Here is a 21,228-nt window from a genome sequence, read left to right on the forward strand (position 1 = left end):
TTCGCTTTCAGTTATGTCATTCTGAATTCCATTGTGTTCCTCTATAATGTATTATGCTTTTCTGTATTGGATTATGTTCTTCTGTATTGTATTATGCTCTTCTGTATTGTATTATGCTCTTCTGTATTGGATTATGTTCTTCTGTGTTGAATTATGGTAAAGTGAATTATGCTTACGTCATATCCTTCATGGCAGTGGGGAATGGGTCTAGTGTCTCAAAATGGCGGACCACGAGGGAGATGACCCATCGCCTATCGATCAAGGCATTAAGCTTTTGCGAGAGGCTACAGAAGTACTTTCCAATGCTGCAAGCACTAACAACCGGCCTAACAGGGCAGAGAGAATAACGTCAAATTTACGAACTCTTTTTGCCAGTTACGATGATAGCCCTGGAAGTAGCCTGAAGTAGCCGCCGTCCAGCGCCACAGAGCAGAAATCAGTTTTCTGCTCCTCCAAGAAAGAAAGGGAAGTACGCACCCATGTTCTTTAAGCCTCGTGAAACCTGGACACATGAATTTCTGTGTCTTTCGTATTCTCAACAAGAAGTAGTTCCATCAAAAGAAATGAAATGGAAGCTACAAGCAGCTGGTTTGGGAAAGAGAAAAATTTGCTTTCCTTCGAAGGCTAATGCAACTGAGTTGAAGCGTAAACTTGAGGAAGTCTACCCTAACCTAGCTACTGGCGGCGGTTTTGAAATTTTGCGACGAGGAATGTCAAATGAACTGGTAATGATCGATTCTCCACCAAATGGTTATTCTGTTCCTTTCCTTCGAGACATTGCAGGCCTTGGACAGGCCATAGCATTTTTAAGACCTATCCAATGCAACTTGGATATGACACCATGTTCATCAAATACAGATAACAGTTTGGAGGTAAGTATTGTTCAGGATGTTATTCGTTTTTGTAACATGTACGACAACTGTAATGTGATTTATATTTCTGTTCTCTTTTTATACCGATGGAAGAGTGGACAGAATGCCCCTAAAGTGCAATGCATAAACTGCTGTTGGGAAATACCTGCTACTGAAATAAGAAAGCATCAACAAAGTTGTCAGAGGTAACTTGATTTTGGTGATTAGTGCTTTGGTATTTTCTGCTCAGTAGTCATATGGATCAGTCATCCAGTTACACCCATCCCCCAATCCTCCCCCCCCCCCCCCCCCTCCCAGCTAAGGCTAACCCCCCGTTATTATAATTTTTTTGTTTTGGAAGGGAAACTCCAGGGTGTGTGGATGAAGGAAAAGGACTAATGCCCCACTCCCAGGATATTGTTGTATACTTTTTTCATGGGAAATACGTATTAACATTGATCGTTCCTGATCTGAAGTTGTGCCTTGATAAGCCGAATGAGAAAATGCAAAAAAAAAAAAAAAAAAATTGATGAAACTCACCTTTAGAAACCTCCACAATTTTGTTCAGCACTTGGCAGACAAGTCAATTGGTGACAAACTACAGGTCTTTTCTGATAAAATCCTCATGTTTGAATTTCGAGTCTGAAACCACGTGTGTGTCAAAAGCCTGGGGTAGCTGCAGGGTAGGCTAATGCGCGACCCCCAGGAGTAACAAAGTACACAAATGCTTAGTAGTTACCCATGAGGGCAGACGGGCACAGCTGGAATTGACTGATGCACAATTTCTCGTAATAAAATTTATTGCCCCCCTCAAAAACAAAGAAAGAAAGAAATGATTGCTATGTTCAATTTCAGAGCTTCTTCAAACAAGAACCTCAGTGAAGAAGAAACTGCAGATGTAAAAGAAATTGGCATTGAAAAGTGTTTGGTCTCCAGTGGGGTATGTGTTTTTGAACATGGTATAAATTTATTTTCTTGGGCTCATATTCTATGGTCTGGTATTTTGATATGCTTGAAAATAAGGCATTAATGCATATAGAAAAATACATAATATAGAATTAATTGTATTAAAAATCAATCTATAACTTTGCTCCTGTGACTCCTCTGTACTCTGTGAACAAGGGTGTAATAATTTCTAATTTTTATAATAAAAATATGTTATTACCACTGTAAGTTGCTAATTATTGTATTGTGTTATTGTTGATAATTGATTATCACATTATCAGTCAGATTATATTGACAAAAGCAATCATTGTGTGCAGTGAATTTCAATTATTGTAGAAATTCTGAAAGGAAAATTTGTTATTACTCGACAGAATTTATCACAGACAGAAACTACTGGAAAGGAAAGTAAATGCAATGGTAACATATTTTTATCAGCAAATTTAATTTGTAACAACATGCGTTTCTTATTTGAAGAGCTGAGAGCATAACCGCCTTATGTCGAATTTAGGCCCAGTTTACGATTTCGCTTGCATTTGTCCCAATTTTTGCTCTCCCTGGTTTTGAAAACATTTCGCGCTTTTACAATCGTGTACAAAACTCCTTGAGAAAACCAAACACCAACAGCGCAAAAACCACTTGCTTACTATTTCTCTCTCTTGTTATTCTACCACAGAACTTTACTTCTCTCTCCCACTCCCTCCCCCTATGCAATGACAACCGAAAACAGATGTAGAAACCACTCACTCACTGTTTCTTTCTTCTTAATTCTACCACAGTTATTTCTCCCTCCCCCCCCCCTCCCCCTTATGCAATGTTAATTTGGAAGGTGATGCTTGCCAGGAGACTGTTCGTGACCCAGAAAACAACATTGAGTTGGGGGGGAGGGGGGGGGGGGGGAGGGAAATGTGGTGGTTTCCTTGTTTACTAGTAAACGTGCTTGGAAGGTTAATGTTGTTAGAGATGTTGTCCACGTCGTGCTCGTCGGTTAAGAAGACTCGGACCGCGCGTTCTTATTGTAAGGTAACCGTGCGTATTTGGAAAGTGGAAACATTGGAATGTAAGTTACGGTTTTCGGTCAACCAAGTCCTATGGTGCATATTTTCGCTTTGTGCATTAACGAAGTCAAGAAAGTTACTCTTTTTAGCCGTAGGTTAAGTGTGGCGCAAATAGCTTTCGCGTGATTTCAAAAAAGTGCTAGTTCCAATTTTGTGTTTTCCTTTCGGGGCGATAAAACCAACTAGTAGCATAACGAACTTCAAGCAACATTGTCACATTATTTCATTAACATGGTTGTAACTTTTCACTTAACCGTAAGGGAAAATAACTGCATTTCATACAAAGACCGGTCTCTTGAAAGCCAGTAAGGCCGTAAGTCACGCAGTGCGTGACATAGAACTTGTTTTCTTTCAGCGCGTAACAGTTCTCGCCCTCAGTTCTCGCTTATTCAAATCGTGTTGCAGGAAAGGAAATGGCTTGTTTCGAGATAAACTTTTCTCTCAATGAAAAACCGATTTGTTGCCCCTCTATTCTACCCCTTTTGATCACAGCAAAAGTGCGTCTTAGTAATTTGGCAACAGTTCTCGCCCATGTCGCAATAAAGAAACTAATTGAATTTTGAATTATTTTTACGTAATGGGGTGAGAACTGTTGGAAAATAGATTTCCTCTGTGAAACACCTTTAGGAAAGCATTTCAACATGGCGATCTAATGATAAACAAAGCATTTACACGCTGCCAAAGGTAAAACATTGCCAACGAACATGTATAAATGACTTTTTAGTGGTGAGAACTGTGGCCGAGAACTGTGCGGACATTTTGATGACGTATTGTATCTGAGGTGCGTTTCTTACATTCCTGTCACGCACATAGTAGTTTGTAACAATCAAATGAAAGTGTAACAGAATTCTTTTCGTTTCTCCCGCGAGAAAGACCGCTTTCGTGTGCCGTGGTTCAAAGACAACAAGTTCCTATTTAATACAAATATTAATACTCAATGCATTGTCCTTTTGGTCATCCATAGTGACTATAATGTTATCGATTTTTCTTTAGAAGATGGTAACAATTCCCAATGACATTAATATGAAACACAAATCGGCGGAAAAAAAATAGTGAACAATGTTTTTCAATCGAATTGAAGTTCACATGCAAAAATTCGGACAAATCCGAGCAAACTCGGAAAACGGGCTGAAATTCGACATAAGTCGGTTATGCTCCCAGCCCTTCAATTGAATATATGAATATTATATTCATGTATTCATATGGGCAACCCCGTAGGGAATAGCTCATATATGAATATTATATTCATGTATTCATATGGGCAACCCCGTAGGGAATAGCTCATAATAAAATTGAAGAGCTGAGAGCATAACCGCCTTATGTCGAATTTTAGCCCAGTTTACGATTTCGCTTGCATTTGTCCCAATTTTTGCTCTCCCTGGTTTTGAAAACATTTCGCGGTTTTACAATCGTGTACAAAACTCCTTGAGAAAACCAAACACCAACAGTGCAAAAACCACTTGCTTACTCAGTTTCTCTCTCTTGTAATTCTACCACAGAACTTTACTTCTCTCTCCCACTCCCTCCCCCTATGCAATGACAACCGAAAACAGATGTAGAAACCACTCACTCACTGTTTCTTTCTTCTTAATTCTACCACAGTTATTTCTCCCTCCCCCCCCCCCCTCCCCCTTATGCAATGTTGATTTGGAAGGTGATGCTTGCCAGGAGACTGTTCGTGACCCAGAAAACAACATTGAGTTGGGGGGGAGGGGGGGGGGGGATGGAAATGTGGTGGTTTCCTTGTTTACTAGTAAACGTGCTTGGAAGGTTAATGTTGTTAGAGATGTTGTCCACGTCGTGCTCGTCGGTTAAGAAGACTCGGACCGCGCGTTCTTATTGTAAGGTAACCGTGCGTATTTGGAAAGTGGAAACATTGGAATGTAAGTTACGGTTTTCGGTCAACCAAGTCCTATGGTGCATATTTTCGCTTTGTGCATTAACGAAGTCAAGAAAGTTACTCTTTTTAGCCGTAGGTTAAGTGTGGCGCAAATAGCTTTCGCGTGATTTCAAAAAAGTGCTAGTTCCAATTTTGTGTTTTCCTTTCGGGGCGATAAAACCAACTAGTAGCATAACGAACTTCAAGCAACATTGTCACATTATTTCATTAACATGGTTGTAACTTTTCACTTAACCGTAAGGGAAAATAACTGCATTTCATACAAAGACCGGTCTCTTGAAAGCCAGTAAGGCCGTAAGTCACGCAGTGCGTGACATAGAACTTGTTTTCTTTCAGCGCGTAACAGTTCTCGCCCTCAGTTCTCGCTTATTCAAATCGTGTTGCAGGAAAGGAAATGGCTTGTTTCGAGATAAACTTTTCTCTCAATGAAAAACCGATTTGTTGCCCCTCTATTCTACCCCTTTTGATCACAGCAAAAGTGCGTCTTAGTAATTTGGCAACAGTTCTCGCCCATGTCGCAATAAAGAAACTAATTGAATTTTGAATTATTTTTACGTAATGGGGTGAGAACTGTTGGAAAATAGATTTCCTCTGTGAAACACCTTTAGGAAAGCATTTCAACATGGCGATCTAATGATAAACAAAGCATTTACACGCTGCCAAAGGTAAAACATTGCCAACGAACATGTATAAATGACTTTTTAGTGGTGAGAACTGTGCGGACATTTTGATGACGTATTGTATCTGAGGTGCGTTTCTTACATTCCTGTCACGCACATAGTAGTTTGTAACAATCAAATGAAAGTGTAACAGAATTCTTTTCGTTTCTCCCGCGAGAAAGACCGCTTTCGTGTGCCGTGGTTCAAAGACAACAAGTTCCTATTTAATACAAATATTAATACTCAATGCATTGTCCTTTTGGTCATCCATAGTGACTATAATGTTATCGATTTTTCTTTAGAAGATGGTAACAATTCCCAATGACATTAATATGAAACACAAATCGGCGGAAAAAAAATAGTGAACAATGTTTTTCAATCGAATTGAAGTTCACATGCAAAAATTCGGACAAATCCGAGCAAACTCGGAAAATGGGCTGAAATTCGACATAAGTCGGTTATGCTCCCAGCCCTTCAATTGAATATATGAATATTATATTCATGTATTCATATGGGCAACCCCGTAGGGAATAGCTCATAATAAAATTGAAGAGCTGAGAGCATAACCGCCTTATGTCGAATTTTAGCCCAGTTTACGATTTCGCTTGCATTTGTCCCAATTTTTGCTCTCCCTGGTTTTGAAAACATTTCGCGGTTTTACAATCGTGTACAAAACTCCTTGAGAAAACCAAACACCAACAGCGCAAAAACCACTTGCTTACTCAGTTTCTCTCTCTTGTAATTCTACCACAGAACTTTACTTCTCTCTCCCACTCCCTCCCCCTATGCAATGACAACCGAAAACAGATGTAGAAACCACTCACTCACTGTTTCTTTCTTCTTAATTCTACCACAGTTATTTCTCCCTCCCCCCCCCCCCCCCCTCCCCCTTATGCAATGTTGATTTGGAAGGTGATGCTTGCCAGGAGACTGTTCGTGACCCAGAAAACAACATTGAGTTGGGGGAGAGGGGGGGGGGGGGGGAAGGGAAATGTGGTGGTTTCCTTGTTTACTAGTAAACGTGCTTGGAAGGTTAATGTTGTTAGAGATGTTGTCCACGTCGTGCTCGTCGGTTAAGAAGACTCGGACCGCGCGTTCTTATTGTAAGGTAACCGTGCGTATTTGGAAAGTGGAAACATTGGAATGTAAGTTACGGTTTTCGGTCAACCAAGTCCTATGGTGCATATTTTCGCTTTGTGCATTAACGAAGTCAAGAAAGTTACTCTTTTTAGCCGTAGGTTAAGTGTGGCGCAAATAGCTTTCGCGTGATTTCAAAAAAGTGCTAGTTCCAATTTTGTGTTTTCCTTTCGGGGCGATAAAACCAACTAGTAGCATAACGAACTTCAAGCAACATTGTCACATTATTTCATTAACATGGTTGTAACTTTTCACTTAACCGTAAGGGAAAATAACTGCATTTCATACAAAGACCGGTCTCTTGAAAGCCAGTAAGGCCGTAAGTCACGCAGTGCGTGACATAGAACTTGTTTTCTTTCAGCGCGTAACAGTTCTCGCCCTCAGTTCTCGCTTATTCAAATCGTGTTGCAGGAAAGGAAATGGCTTGTTTCGAGATAAACTTTTCTCTCAATGAAAAACCGATTTGTTGCCCCTCTATTCTACCCCTTTTGATCACAGCAAAAGTGCGTCTTAGTAATTTGGCAACAGTTCTCGCCCATGTCGCAATAAAGAAACTAATTGAATTTTGAATTATTTTTACGTAATGGGGTGAGAACTGTTGGAAAATAGATTTCCTCTGTGAAACACCTTTAGGAAAGCATTTCAACATGGCGATCTAATGATAAACAAAGCATTTACACGCTGCCAAAGGTAAAACATTGCCAACGAACATGTATAAATGACTTTTTAGTGGTGAGAACTGTGGCCGAGAACTGTGCGGACATTTTGATGACGTATTGTATCTGAGGTGCGTTTCTTACATTCCTGTCACGCACATAGTAGTTTGTAACAATCAAATGAAAGTGTAACAGAATTCTTTTCGTTTCTCCCGCGAGAAAGACCGCTTTCGTGTGCCGTGGTTCAAAGACAACAAGTTCCTATTTAATACAAATATTAATACTCAATGCATTGTCCTTTTGGTCATCCATAGTGACTATAATGTTATCGATTTTTCTTTAGAAGATGGTAACAATTCCCAATGACATTAATATGAAACACAAATCGGCGGAAAAAAAATAGTGAACAATGTTTTTCAATCGAATTGAAGTTCACATGCAAAAATTCGGACAAATCCGAGCAAACTCGGAAAATGGGCTGAAATTCGACATAAGTCGGTTATGCTCCCAGCCCTTCAATTGAATATATGAATATTATATTCATGTATTCATATGGGCAACCCCGTAGGGAATAGCTCATAATAAAATTGAAGAGCTGAGAGCATAACCGCCTTATGTCGAATTTTAGCCCAGTTTACGATTTCGCTTGCATTTGTCCCAATTTTTGCTCTCCCTGGTTTTGAAAATATTTCGCGGTTTTACAATCGTGTACAAAACTCCTTGAGAAAACCAAACACCAACAGCGCAAAAACCACTTGCTTACTCAGTTTCTCTCTCTTGTAATTCTACCACAGAACTTTACTTCTCTCTCCCACTCCCTCCCCCTATGCAATGACAACCGAAAACAGATGTAGAAACCACTCACTCACTGTTTCTTTCTTCTTAATTCTACCACAGTTATTTCTCCCTCCCCCCCCCCCCCTCCCCCTTATGCAATGTTGATTTGGAAGGTGATGCTTGCCAGGAGACTGTTCGTGACCCAGAAAACAACATTGAGTTGGGGGGGAGGGGGGGGGGGGATGGAAATGTGGTGGTTTCCTTGTTTACTAGTAAACGTGCTTGGAAGGTTAATGTTGTTAGAGATGTTGTCCACGTCGTGCTCGTCGGTTAAGAAGACTCGGACCGCGCGTTCTTATTGTAAGGTAACCGTGCGTATTTGGAAAGTGGAAACATTGGAATGTAAGTTACGGTTTTCGGTCAACCAAGTCCTATGGTGCATATTTTCGCTTTGTGCATTAACGAAGTCAAGAAAGTTACTCTTTTTAGCCGTAGGTTAAGTGTGGCGCAAATAGCTTTCGCGTGATTTCAAAAAAGTGCTAGTTCCAATTTTGTGTTTTCCTTTCGGGGCGATAAAACCAACTAGTAGCATAACGAACTTCAAGCAACATTGTCACATTATTTCATTAACATGGTTGTAACTTTTCACTTAACCGTAAGGGAAAATAACTGCATTTCATACAAAGACCGGTCTCTTGAAAGCCAGTAAGGCCGTAAGTCACGCAGTGCGTGACATAGAACTTGTTTTCTTTCAGCGCGTAACAGTTCTCGCCCTCAGTTCTCGCTTATTCAAATCGTGTTGCAGGAAAGGAAATGGCTTGTTTCGAGATAAACTTTTCTCTCAATGAAAAACCGATTTGTTGCCCCTCTATTCTACCCCTTTTGATCACAGCAAAAGTGCGTCTTAGTAATTTGGCAACAGTTCTCGCCCATGTCGCAATAAAGAAACTAATTGAATTTTGAATTATTTTTACGTAATGGGGTGAGAACTGTTGGAAAATAGATTTCCTCTGTGAAACACCTTTAGGAAAGCATTTCAACATGGCGATCTAATGATAAACAAAGCATTTACACGCTGCCAAAGGTAAAACATTGCCAACGAACATGTATAAATGACTTTTTAGTGGTGAGAACTGTGGCCGAGAACTGTGCGGACATTTTGATGACGTATTGTATCTGAGGTGCGTTTCTTACATTCCTGTCACGCACATAGTAGTTTGTAACAATCAAATGAAAGTGTAACAGAATTCTTTTCGTTTCTCCCGCGAGAAAGACCGCTTTCGTGTGCCGTGGTTCAAAGACAACAAGTTCCTATTTAATACAAATATTAATACTCAATGCATTGTCCTTTTGGTCATCCATAGTGACTATAATGTTATCGATTTTTCTTTAGAAGATGGTAACAATTCCCAATGACATTAATATGAAACACAAATCGGCGGAAAAAAAATAGTGAACAATGTTTTTCAATCGAATTGAAGTTCACATGCAAAAATTCGGACAAATCCGAGCAAACTCGGAAAATGGGCTGAAATTCGACATAAGTCGGTTATGCTCCCAGCCCTTCAATTGAATATATGAATATTATATTCATGTATTCATATGGGCAACCCCGTAGGGAATAGCTCATAATAAAATTGAAGAGCTGAGAGCATAACCGCCTTATGTCGAATTTTAGCCCAGTTTACGATTTCGCTTGCATTTGTCCCAATTTTTGCTCTCCCTGGTTTTGAAAACATTTCGCGGTTTTACAATCGTGTACAAAACTCCTTGAGAAAACCAAACACCAACAGCGCAAAAACCACTTGCTTACTCAGTTTCTCTCTCTTGTAATTCTACCACAGAACTTTACTTCTCTCTCCCACTCCCTCCCCCTATGCAATGACAACCGAAAACAGATGTAGAAACCACTCACTCACTGTTTCTTTCTTCTTAATTCTACCACAGTTATTTCTCCCTCCCCCCCCCCCCCCTCCCCCTTATGCAATGTTGATTTGGAAGGTGATGCTTGCCAGGAGACTGTTCGTGACCCAGAAAACAACATTGAGTTGGGGGAGAGGGGGGGGGGGGGGGGGGGGGAAGGGAAATGTGGTGGTTTCCTTGTTTACTAGTAAACGTGCTTGGAAGGTTAATGTTGTTAGAGATGTTGTCCACGTCGTGCTCGTCGGTTAAGAAGACTCGGACCGCGCGTTCTTATTGTAAGGTAACCGTGCGTATTTGGAAAGTGGAAACATTGGAATGTAAGTTACGGTTTTCGGTCAACCAAGTCCTATGGTGCATATTTTCGCTTTGTGCATTAACGAAGTCAAGCAAGTTACTCTTTTTAGCCGTAGGTTCAGTGTGGCGCAAATAGCTTTCGCGTGATTTCAAAAAAGTGCTAGTTCCAATTTTGTGTTTTCCTTTCGGGGCGATAAAACCAACTAGTAGCATAACGAACTTCAAGCAACATTGTCACATTATTTCATTAACATGGTTGTAACTTTTCACTTAACCGTAAGGGAAAATAACTGCATTTCATACAAAGACCGGTCTCTTGAAAGCCAGTAAGGCCGTAAGTCACGCAGTGCGTGACATAGAACTTGTTTTCTTTCAGCGCGTAACAGTTCTCGCCCTCAGTTCTCGCTTATTCAAATCGTGTTGCAGGAAAGGAAATGGCTTGTTTCGAGATAAACTTTTCTCTCAATGAAAAACCGATTTGTTGCCCCTCTATTCTACCCCTTTTGATCACAGCAAAAGTGCGTCTTAGTAATTTGGCAACAGTTCTCGCCCATGTCGCAATAAAGAAACTAATTGAATTTTGAATTATTTTTACGTAATGGGGTGAGAACTGTTGGAAAATAGATTTCCTCTGTGAAACACCTTTAGGAAAGCATTTCAACATGGCGATCTAATGATAAACAAAGCATTTACACGCTGCCAAAGGTAAAACATTGCCAACGAACATGTATAAATGACTTTTTAGTGGTGAGAACTGTGGCCGAGAACTGTGCGGACATTTTGATGACGTATTGTATCTGAGGTGCGTTTCTTACATTCCTGTCACGCACATAGTAGTTTGTAACAATCAAATGAAAGTGTAACAGAATTCTTTTCGTTTCTCCCGCGAGAAAGACCGCTTTCGTGTGCCGTGGTTCAAAGACAACAAGTTCCTTTTTAATACAAATATTAATACTCAATGCATTGTCCTTTTGGTCATCCATAGTGACTATAATGTTATCGATTTTTCTTTAGAAGATGGTAACAATTCCCAATGACATTAACATGAAACACAAATCGGCGGAAAAAAATAGTGAACAATGTTTTTCAATCGAATTGAAGTTCACATGCAAAAATTCGGACAAATCCGAGCAAACTCGGAAAACGGGCTGAAACTCGACATAAGTCGGTTATGCTCCCAGCCCTTCATTTGCTAGTCACCTCTTGGTAAATTAACCCTTCTCTGTTTGTCAAACCATGGGCCATTTTGACGTGGGTTACCACATTTGACATTTACATGTAATCACAGTAAAGAGCAACTAGATCTTCCACAACATGAACTGTCGTGTTGTTTCCGAGAATATCCATACCCCTATGGAGGTTTAATGCGTTGAACTCCTACTCCCTTCTCAACCCTCTACAAATGACAATTTTTGGTTCAGAAGTGCTCTTACAGCCTCCTCGTCCTCCTTGTAATAATGAATTATTACCGCCCAATGACCCTTTATTGGGGGGGGGGGGGGGGGATGGAATCTGGATTTTTTCTGAAACAACACTATATGTATACATCTACATTGTACCTTTCTTTACAAGATATATCAAAGCTCAAGGAGATGTTTCCAAGTGAAACTGAAGCTTCACTTGCAAATGTGCTGGACGTAAGCTTAAATGTGGAAGATGCAATTGATACTCTTGTAAACAAAACAGCTGGTCAGTACCAATATGAAGTACATGTAATAATATTGTGTTCTGGTTTCATGTTAGTGGGATCTATTATGCGGTTACATGTAGAATATATACATTCTACAGTAAAATCCATTGAACATGAATCTACTGAATTAAGAACCTTTGACACTCCTTGTATTTTTATAATATTTATGTTAACCTTGAATTTAGTTAAAGTTTCTTATTTGGTTGGCCATTTAATTTATTATTGGTTCAAGTTTTCTTTCTCTTTGCCCTATACTTACTATCATACATTTATATACATAAAAACAAAAGAAATAAAAAATTTTAACCAAAGATGAATTGGACCACAACATTAACCTATTCAGCCTAACCTGGAAAATTTTAAGTTCTTATATGTAGGATATTCAAGGCTTGGGGTAGGCGGGGGGGGGGGGGGGGGGGAGGAAGGGAAAAGAGGCATTCATGGTATAATAAAAAAAAAGGCCAAAGGCATCCAAGGATAGGCATGTTGATGCTATTTTGCTCAATCCCTAAAAACATTTCGAGCTTGGACCACCAATTACCTTACCTGGAGATCATGAGTGATTTGTTTCTTTTACTTGCTATCCTTACAGTTAGGAGTACCATCCTTAGAGGTAGGTTACAGGCTGTATTTCTTATCAGGATGCATGATTCAATTTTGTTTGTTTCTATAGTTGATGACGACTGGGAACCTCCCCCGATGCTTCAGTCCCAAAAAGTATCTGAAGCAACAGAAGGTATGTATTATTTGTCATAGTTTATGACAGGTGGAATCTTGCCTAATTAAGACTCCTCTCAGCAAGAGTGAGGGTTGAAACAGGGTTAATGATTACCTGTCCTGTGAATGTATTCACAAACCTTTGCTGATATGATTTATGCTTAAGTCAGTCAGTCAGTCAGTCAGTCATAAATTATTATTAATATTGTAAGAAGTAGAACAACAAGAACAACAATGGTAATGATAGTGAAAGTGCTAGTGATAGTGATAAACATGTGGATACATTTATGACTGCTTGCACTTGTTTAAGGTATGCCTGCTGATGACATTCTCAAGACATTTAAAGAAAGTGTTGTTAAAGTTACTGGTCCAACTATGGCAATCACCTTTAACCGATCAAAGAAGGCAATTCGGGAACTTTGCAGAATTTACAAGAACAGCTCTGGTAAGCTCTCAGGGCCCCCAGTGGTGTACGTTGTTTCCAGCAGTGGAGAAGATGAAGAATATGAGGAGGAAGCAGCAGATGTAGGTGGACCTTTGAAAGAGTTTCTTACACTTGCTACAGAAACAGTGCTTTCATCCTCAGATCCTCAACTATTTGAAGGGGACGATGATCACAAACTGCCACTTCACTCACAACAGCTGGTCCTACATGGGTACTTTAGAATGGTTGGAGAAATTATGGCACATGCCATCATCCATGGACAAGTGTGGATTACTGGTTTAGCAAAGCCTGTGAAAGAGTTTCTGTCAACTGGTTGTGCTGAACGAGCCTCACAACTTGCCTGTTTAGAAGATGTTCCAGACCTAAATGTACGTGGAGTGTTGCAGCGCATGGATACATCAAATGAAGATGATATCACTTCCTTGAACTCCGAAGATATGGTTACGAACCTGATGGGTGAGAGTGGCGTAAGTGCAGCAGTGTTGACTGTTCATAATGTAGCACAAGTTGCTTATGAAATCATGGTGTATCAAGTGGTACACAAGAGAATTAGAGAATTGGAGGAAATGAGGAAAGGCCTTGAGGCTTTACAGCTTAGTACCTTGCTAAACTGCCATCCTACTGTAACCTCTTTGGTATTTCCCACAGTAAACGAGGCTGCCATTGATGCTGATGTGTTGCTAAAGAGAGTAGCTATAGATCCCACCACTACACCAAGTACCAGAAACAACACTGCATATATGTTCCTACTGGACTACCTTGGAAAGGTGTGCAAGAGAACAGAGCCACAGGGTATGTCTGTGCATGTGCCAAACAAAAGAAATGCAAAATTCCTTCAAATAATAAGCCCCTCAGAAAATGAGCGCCCCTTAAAATAAGTTCAACAAAAAGGGCTTATTATTGGAATTTTACGGTATTTAAGCTTAGTTTTTGTTCTCAAATCCTTGCACGTGCCAAACAAAAGAAACTTTTGATGCGCATTTTTCCTGAGACAGATGTTTCATGTTAAAAGTGTGTTAAAGTGTCTTTTTGGCCTTACCACTCAAAACGTTTTTACTTGGTTGTTGTAATATAATTTCAATGATACATGGACCAACAAATGCTTTTGATTTGCAAAACATTTTCAGTGTATATACTGGAGAAACCAAATGTAATTTTGATCCAGCGTCATATTGTTTTTATCTTGCAGAAATTGGGATAAAGTCAGTGTTGTCATTTATCACAGGCTCCCCACTGATTCCAAAGAAAATACACATCCAATTCTTGCCTGAGGACAGCAAAAATTTTTCCTTGCCAGATCCTGACACCTGTACCAGGTCACTCAAAATTCCAACATGTCATACTACTTATGAAAAATTTCAGTCAGCGTTTGATGCTACTGTAAGAGTTCAAGGGAAAGGGTATGGAAGAGCTTAATCATCACTGTATAGGGTTGAAAAATTTGTGCAGTGAATGCAAGTTGAAGAAATTACTTAACTGGGTACCAGTGGACAGCTAGTTAGTGGACCTATTGCTTGTTAATGCAGGCCACCTTAGTTATGTTGTTGTTAACCAGGAAGGATGTGTATTCCCATTACTACCATTTGCAAGCTACCATGAGCGACTAACTTTTTTCCCATTTGTTCAGGCTCACAGCATAAAAGTTTGTCTAAGCAAGCTATCGCATTATTTTGTCACAACAAGTTTTCTTTGCAGATTAATATGGTAAATTTGTTCTGTCCAGTAATATGGATAAAAAATTTTAATCTGAGTGATTGAGAGGGCTTAACAATGGGATGATAACAAAATTGTTACTGTTTTGTGCAAAATAAATTTCAACGTAACATTTTCTTGTAATTTGTACCAGACAAGGCAGAGCTGTCAAGTGTGACTGGATAATGTTAAAAATCCAATGGTTTGTATAGACAAACTTGCATTTTTCACATTTGAAAAACATGAAAATAATTTAGCTGTTTATGGTAACTCACAAGTCTGGCAAATGTTAGTAGAGCTATATTCAATCACTAGCTTTCTGCCCAAACTAATGTTTATTTGTTACAAAAATGGCATAGCATAACTCAGTGACTGACATATTCTACTAAAATGCAGTAAAAGTAGTTTATTGCTAATTTTTGGCATTTTCTGTGTCCATGCTCCCAGGGCTATCCATTGAAAAAGTTTGACTGCCCTTGAGCCAATCAGTTGGCAAGTTTACCTAACTGCCAGTCACTGGGTTATGCTAATAGCATCAAGTCATGTTATTGTTAATTCCACTGTTGAAGCAGTTGAGATGTTGTTGTTTTCAATGATTATTATAATAATATTGAGTTGACAAAATTTGGGATAGCATTGTTCCTTCCACCACTGTTTCACCCCTCAAACACTATGTTCTACATTTTGTCTGAGACAACCATTTCCTGATATATCTATCCATTTCCATTGACAATTGACCTTCTAAATGACAATTAACTGTGTGAACTCCCATTGCTATGAACTAGAACTTGGAAGTGGAAAGTAAGAAAAGTAAGCAAGCAAAAGTTGACTTCACATCAAGAGTCTGAAATAGCATGAATAATGAAGTTGCGTTTATAATGATAATGATTTATTAATTTTATGTAATCAGATATTAACAGAGTTGTTTTCCATTTTCGCGGATCATACAAGTAACAAAATATAGGGATGACAAATGGTTTTTGACTCCATTTTACAATTTTAAATTTAACTGGAAAACACTAAATATTCCTCTCCTGCACAAAATGCACACTTTTGTTAGCAGTATGATAGCATGGTTAAAGAACAACTCAAATAAAGTTAAGTTTTCTATTCGTTTGTCCAATTTCATGGATAATTAATTAACAATTTTATATCATCAACATGCTGCAGTGTTTAAATACATGTACATTTTGCATCATGGGATCTTAGAATCACCCCAGCATTTCATGTCAACTTAGGAAAGGTCAAGGCAATAGTCTGACAAGTAATATACATGTAACTCATATAATATTATCACAGCCAATCATAAGCATTTCATGTCACCCAAAAAGTTTAGACTACAAGTAATTGTTTATTTTTTCTAAGGGATAGTGGAGAGGTTGAAACATGTCAGCATGCAAGGAAATCTCCACAAAGAAACATGCTACATGGGGGGGGGGGGGGTGCATCTCCTCATCCCCCCAGATAATAGGGGACGCATGGCAGGGGGGCGCACAAAAGGGGAAGGATCTCCTAGTCACCCAGATGCCGTGCCTCCTTGCGGACACAATTTCCTCGTGCTCAAAAAAAAAAAAAAAAAAGAAGTACTCACAGTCTAAAAAAGTTACTTTAAATACACTGTACATGCATGCCCACCAGTCCACTTGCCCTGTTACCTCAGTAAAGCAAAGGAGAAGAAATCACTCTACAAAGACTCTGTTTCACTAAACAAAAACCCTAAAAATCAAGAAGAATTCCTATTACTCCATTTCTCAAGAAGAAAGGCGACTGTTTCCAAATACAGGTCGACACCATGGAAATCTGAGTGTTCCAAAGGATTACCTTTCAGTAAACGTTCCCTAGAATCTTCAATGGTCAACAGATGGGAGACTGCCCTTGTATGTGGTACTTCAACTTGCTCTTCACCATCCCAATGCCGAGATGGAGCTGGTCCATCATAATCAACACCATAGTCATCCCAATTTACCTGCTAACCATTAAAATATTATCCAAGTTACACTGAATTAATGAAATCTGTCCTTTGACAAGTTAGAATAACATTTCCTTAATTTAAAAAAATCCTTTACCTTATTGATTTTTCTTATGTCTGTAGTCCCATGTTTACATAGTCCCATACTTGGTCTAGCCCAAGCTTAAAGTCAGACTACGAAAATCATGATTACTTTTGAATTGACTTGGACAAGTAGACAAGATAGAACCACAAGAAATGGCATCTGATTGGTTTTCTCTCCAACACAGGAAATATTCCAGAAATATTCTAGTGCTTACCCGTTTTGAAGTTTGACTGTAATGGCTGATTGAGCACATTGAATATATTGATTTACCTCTTCCCTGAACTCTTGTGCCACTCTAAAGTCCGCATTTCTGACTGCCAACAGGCCTCTTATCCAAAGTTGCTCTGGGGAATTGTTCTGTTCAGTGCTGATGGGACCACAGTTATGCCCAGATTCAAAAGTATGCAAATGGCGGTTAATTCTAGGTAGAAAGATAAAATGTAGGGCTGCCAAGTGCATTTCATTATCTGGTTCCAGGATCCCAACTTCTTCCATATGATAAAACAAGTGGTAAAATACATAGGTGCAGCCAGTAAATAGGTCACGCCATAGGCGCTCAATCCTCTGGTTGTGGACGCTACGCCCAGCAATATGACTTCCCCTGTCAGGCCCACGCTGTGGGTGATTTAACATAAACCAAGCAATGTCAATGTTTTCTCCTCCTTTGTCAGACCTTACACGTGAAGGAAGGCCAAAATTGCCAACTGCTTCTTGGAAAAGGTTAAAGACAGTACAGGCCTTGTTGTTTGTAGAGCACCTTAAGAACACTATCATTCTTGAAAAACCGTCAATGCCAGCATGAATGACAAACCTCCATCTACAAAAGATGTGGTCGAAATGCCATGAGAAACTCATTTGTGTGAAATGCCAACACTTATTGCTGCAACTACATTATACTTGCCCGTTTCATGTAAATATTCTATAAATCTAACAAAAATTTACAACGTAGCTCTAGTGAGTACAGTGTTTAAATCATTCTTGGTTTGATGTTGATACAGTCTGATTTACAGCTTATGTTTGATCTTTATGGAACAATTTGCATCATATACATGTACATATAATGTGTGACAGTCACACTGTCTGAGTTGATCTTGATGTAATTTGTGTGTAAATGGTGCACTTGGTTAATAGACCAATTCTTTTATATTGAAATTTGTACTTGGCTCTGAGGCTTAGAGGACTAAAACAAAATAAATCACTTCGAGGTTCAGGGAGGAACATTTTATTTCTTTTGTTTTGTTCCCCCACGCCTCGGAACCAAGTAGATAAGTAATTTTAATATATGGGAATTGGTCTATTAGATGGGCTGCTTCTATAATAATAACGACAATGATGATGATGATGATGATAATTATTATAATGATAACAATAATCTAACCTGTAAGAGGGACCAAGATCTTGTTTTGCGGGTGTGGCTTGAAGTAATTTTAATCCAATATCTATTCTACACTTTCTGTTGTTCAAGGTTTTAGAGAGCATTGCCATAAAGTTCTATTTTATGTATCACCTAAAAGGCACCATAACTTGGCGCCTTTTGAAACTGAACACCCTAAGAAGTACCAAAACCGCATTATTAATCCATAAGACGTACAACTAGTCTCCCCATGGATGGGAGGGAGCCCCCTGCAGCCTTGCATTAACATGCAACATACCTGACAAGTTTGTGATTGCCATCGATATGCCATAATGCCAAGGGACTTCTGACTTGATATTTTCTCCTTTGCACAATGTTCAATTCTAAAGCTCGCAAAAGTGTTCCTTCTGGATTAATCCTTCTCATTGCCTCGCGAATTCGTTGTTGCTGAATTCGTAGATTGCGGGAAAGCAAAAATCCTGTCATGCGCTTATATCCCGTGTTTGGAAAGTTTCTTAATATACTGCCAATTTCTGCATCTAGTTCTTCATTGGACATATCAGAATATGTTGTCCTAATGGACAACTGAAATTCCTCCAATCGCCTCTCAACGGTTCGTTTACCTACGCCGAGAAGAACAGCTATTTCAGCTGTGCTGAACCTCTTTTGAACCAAGAATTCCAGTTGTTCTCTAGAAATATTATATCTGGGTCTGCCAGAACTGCCAGTAAACACTTTTCCTGCTTTATACATCACATCATTGTCATTCAACTTGAAACAGTCAAGGGCTTCTCTCACAAGGGTGACAACTCTTTCGTCAACGAATCCAATATCAAAACACCTGAGTATAATTTCATACAGGCAATCTATTCGGTATTGCACGTGATCCAAGGTGTCAGAGGAACTATTTCCCGACTCCAGCTGTCTCAAAATGTCAAAAAGAACATTGCGAATGTGATTTTTGGCTGCCACACAATTCCCCTCCTCCTGGTCCGCCATTTTGACACACTAGACCCATTCCCCACTCTGTCGTCCAAATTTTGTTCAGTGAGTGCCATGAAGGATATGACGTAAGCATAATTCACTTTACCATAATTCAACACAGAAGAACATAATCCAATACAGAAGAGCATAATACAATACAGAAGAACATAATACAATACAGAAGTGCATAATCCAATACAGAAGAGCATAATCCAATACAGGAAAGCATAACACAATACAGAAGAGCAAAATCCAATACAGAAGAGCATAATCCAATACAGAAGAGCATAATACAATACAGAAGAACATTTATTTATTTATTTATTTATTTATTTATTTATTTATTTATTTATTTATTTATTTATTTATTTATTTATTCACCACGACATACAAACATAGAAAGTTACAATGAATAATAGACTAGGATTACAAGTACATAAGTTTAGAGTAAATAATAATAGTAAAAGAAGTAAGAAGTGGCGAGGAGACCTCAAGAAACCCCCGGGCTTATACTGAGAGGTCTCCTCGGAGATATGTTGGGACTTTAAGACCAGTAAAGACAACAAAAAGATATCACGGCTATTTGCGAAATCTACTAGTCGATTGTGCATGACCTTTTCGAAGAATTTCGAAAAATTAGGAAGTAGTGAGATTGGTCTGTAACTAGTGAATAAATCCGGTTCATCACCTTTAAATACAGGAATCACTTTGGCAAGTTTTAGCTTGTCTGGGAATATTCCTTTGGAAAAGGATAAATTAATAATATTCTTAAGAGGTTCCGATACTACTTCAAAAGTGTTTTTGATAACATACATAGAAATATCGTCATATCCTGGGGCTTTCCCAGACTTCATGGACATACAGATTCCATTCAGCTCTTCAACAGTCGTCGGCTTCAAAATCAGAGACTCATTGAACTGATCATTCAAAAAAGAGTGGAAAGAAGAGTTCACCGGAGGTATTTTCGCTGCTAAATTAGGTCCTACGTTAGCAAAATAATTACAGAATCCATTTGCTATTTCTACAGGGTCGGTAAGAATGCTACCATCAGATCTAAATGACGAAGGAAAAGGAGGTCTACATTTACGCTTGTTGATAACTTCATTGATTAATTTCCAGGTCTCCTTTAGGTCATTTTTAGCCGAGGCAAACCTTTGGTCATAATAATGGCGTTTGGCAATTCTAATGAGATGGGTTAATTTGTTTCTGTAAGACTTATATTGTAACTCCCTCGTTGGATTAGGTGATCTCAGTAATTGTCTATACAGCTTGTTTTTCTTTCGAACAGAAGCTAATAAAGATTTGGTTATCCATGGGGAATAAGGCGTTTTACAATTCTTAACTTTATGAGGCTTCAATGGGAAACATAAATTATAAAGCCGCGAATATTCGGACAAGAATTTATTGTAAGAATCATTGGGGTCTTTATCATGTAGAAGTTCAGTCCAATCGACTTGAGAGAGGCGAGTTTTGAAATTATTTAAATTTGCCGTAGAGAAGTTTCTCACAGGTCGGTTGCCAATTATTTTATGAACATGAACAAAAGAGTCATCAGAGACATAGGCAAATACTGGTAAATGATCGGATATGTCACTTATGACAATGCCTTTTAAAACGCTAGGTGAGAAATGATTTGTGAATATGTTGTCAATTAAAGTGGCCGAGTGTGCAGTAATACGAGTTGGTCTGTCGATTAGAGGAAAAAACATGTGCGAAAACAGACAATCAACAAATTCTTGAGTGGGTTCGTGGTCGGCGTATCGCAGGAGGTCCAAATTAAAGTCGCCGGTGAGGTAGCAGCACTTGTCACTTGTCACTTCGACCAGCTCGGTTGCAAATTGAACGCGCCAATTGCAAATTGCTCGGAGCAAACTGCCAATCAAATTACCAATGTCGCGACGGAAGTCTGCAAAGTTACGCGGAAAAGAACATCCGGTTTGACTGTAACTCACTGATCGTCGAGCAAAAACTTTAAAGCTTATTTTTAGTCTCTGTGAGACGTCCACTATTTGTTGACGTAATAATTAACGGCGAACATAATCGCTTCAAAGACAACTCCTACTGTTATAAAAAAATATAATAAAATGCAATATCC

The 21,228-nt window shown here is 39.1% G+C and overlaps 2 protein-coding genes across 3 annotated transcripts; one reads left to right on the plus strand and one right to left on the minus strand.

Annotated features, from left to right (window-relative positions):
* The first annotated feature begins 284 nt into the window (after positions 1–284).
* LOC146449868 (uncharacterized) lies at positions 285–14,808 on the plus strand. Of its 2 annotated transcripts, XM_085100998.1 has the most exons (8): positions 287–872; positions 966–1,057; positions 1,707–1,791; positions 2,168–2,213; positions 11,770–11,886; positions 12,561–12,623; positions 12,915–13,841; positions 14,239–14,808. In XM_085100998.1, exons 1-8 carry the CDS (start codon positions 480–482, stop codon positions 14,463–14,465), a joined length of 1,950 nt encoding a protein of 649 aa, XP_084957124.1. In that variant the 5' UTR covers positions 287–479; the 3' UTR covers positions 14,466–14,808. The 2 variants fall into 2 exon arrangements, with proteins under 2 accessions (XP_084957123.1, XP_084957124.1); XM_085100997.1 differs by having other exon boundaries at positions 285–1,057.
* Positions 14,809–16,334: 1,526 nt separating this feature from the next.
* LOC146449869 (uncharacterized) lies at positions 16,335–19,195 on the minus strand. Its single transcript, XM_085101011.1, has 3 exons — positions 18,448–19,195; positions 17,066–17,612; positions 16,335–16,710 (listed from the first exon to the last, which is right to left on the minus strand). The coding sequence occupies exons 1-3, from the start codon at positions 19,146–19,148 to the stop codon at positions 16,465–16,467; spliced, it is 1,494 nt and encodes a 497-aa protein (XP_084957137.1). The 5' UTR covers positions 19,149–19,195; the 3' UTR covers positions 16,335–16,464.
* Positions 19,196–21,228: the final 2,033 nt, after the last annotated feature.

This window comes from Pavona decussata, unplaced genomic scaffold (genome assembly GCF_977016875.1).
Source record: "Pavona decussata unplaced genomic scaffold, jaPavDecu1.1 SCAFFOLD_563, whole genome shotgun sequence".
In the NCBI taxonomy this organism is placed as follows: Eukaryota; Metazoa; Cnidaria; class Anthozoa; order Scleractinia; family Agariciidae; genus Pavona; species Pavona decussata.

What these genes read in the sequence shown, in the direction of transcription:
- LOC146449869 (XM_085101011.1), bottom strand. Translation starts at nt 19,148, where the DNA reads ATGGCGGACCAGGAGGAGGGGAATTGTGTGGCAGCCAAAAATCACATT. An exon ending in GGCAATCACAAACTTGTCAG is followed by an intron (nt 17,613 to 18,447) that starts GTATGTTGCATG and finishes CATCTTTTGTAG; the next exon opens with ATGGAGGTTTGTCATTCATG. An exon ending in CACAAGAGTTCAGGGAAGAG is followed by an intron (nt 16,711 to 17,065) that starts GTAAATCAATAT and finishes TTTAATGGTTAG; the next exon opens with CAGGTAAATTGGGATGACTA.
- LOC146449868 (XM_085100997.1), top strand. Translation starts at nt 480, where the DNA reads ATGTTCTTTAAGCCTCGTGAAACCTGGACACATGAATTTCTGTGTCTT. An exon ending in TCTTGTAAACAAAACAGCTG is followed by an intron (nt 11,887 to 12,560) that starts GTCAGTACCAAT and finishes TTGTTTCTATAG; the next exon opens with TTGATGACGACTGGGAACCT. An exon ending in CAAGAGAACAGAGCCACAGG is followed by an intron (nt 13,842 to 14,238) that starts GTATGTCTGTGC and finishes TTTATCTTGCAG; the next exon opens with AAATTGGGATAAAGTCAGTG.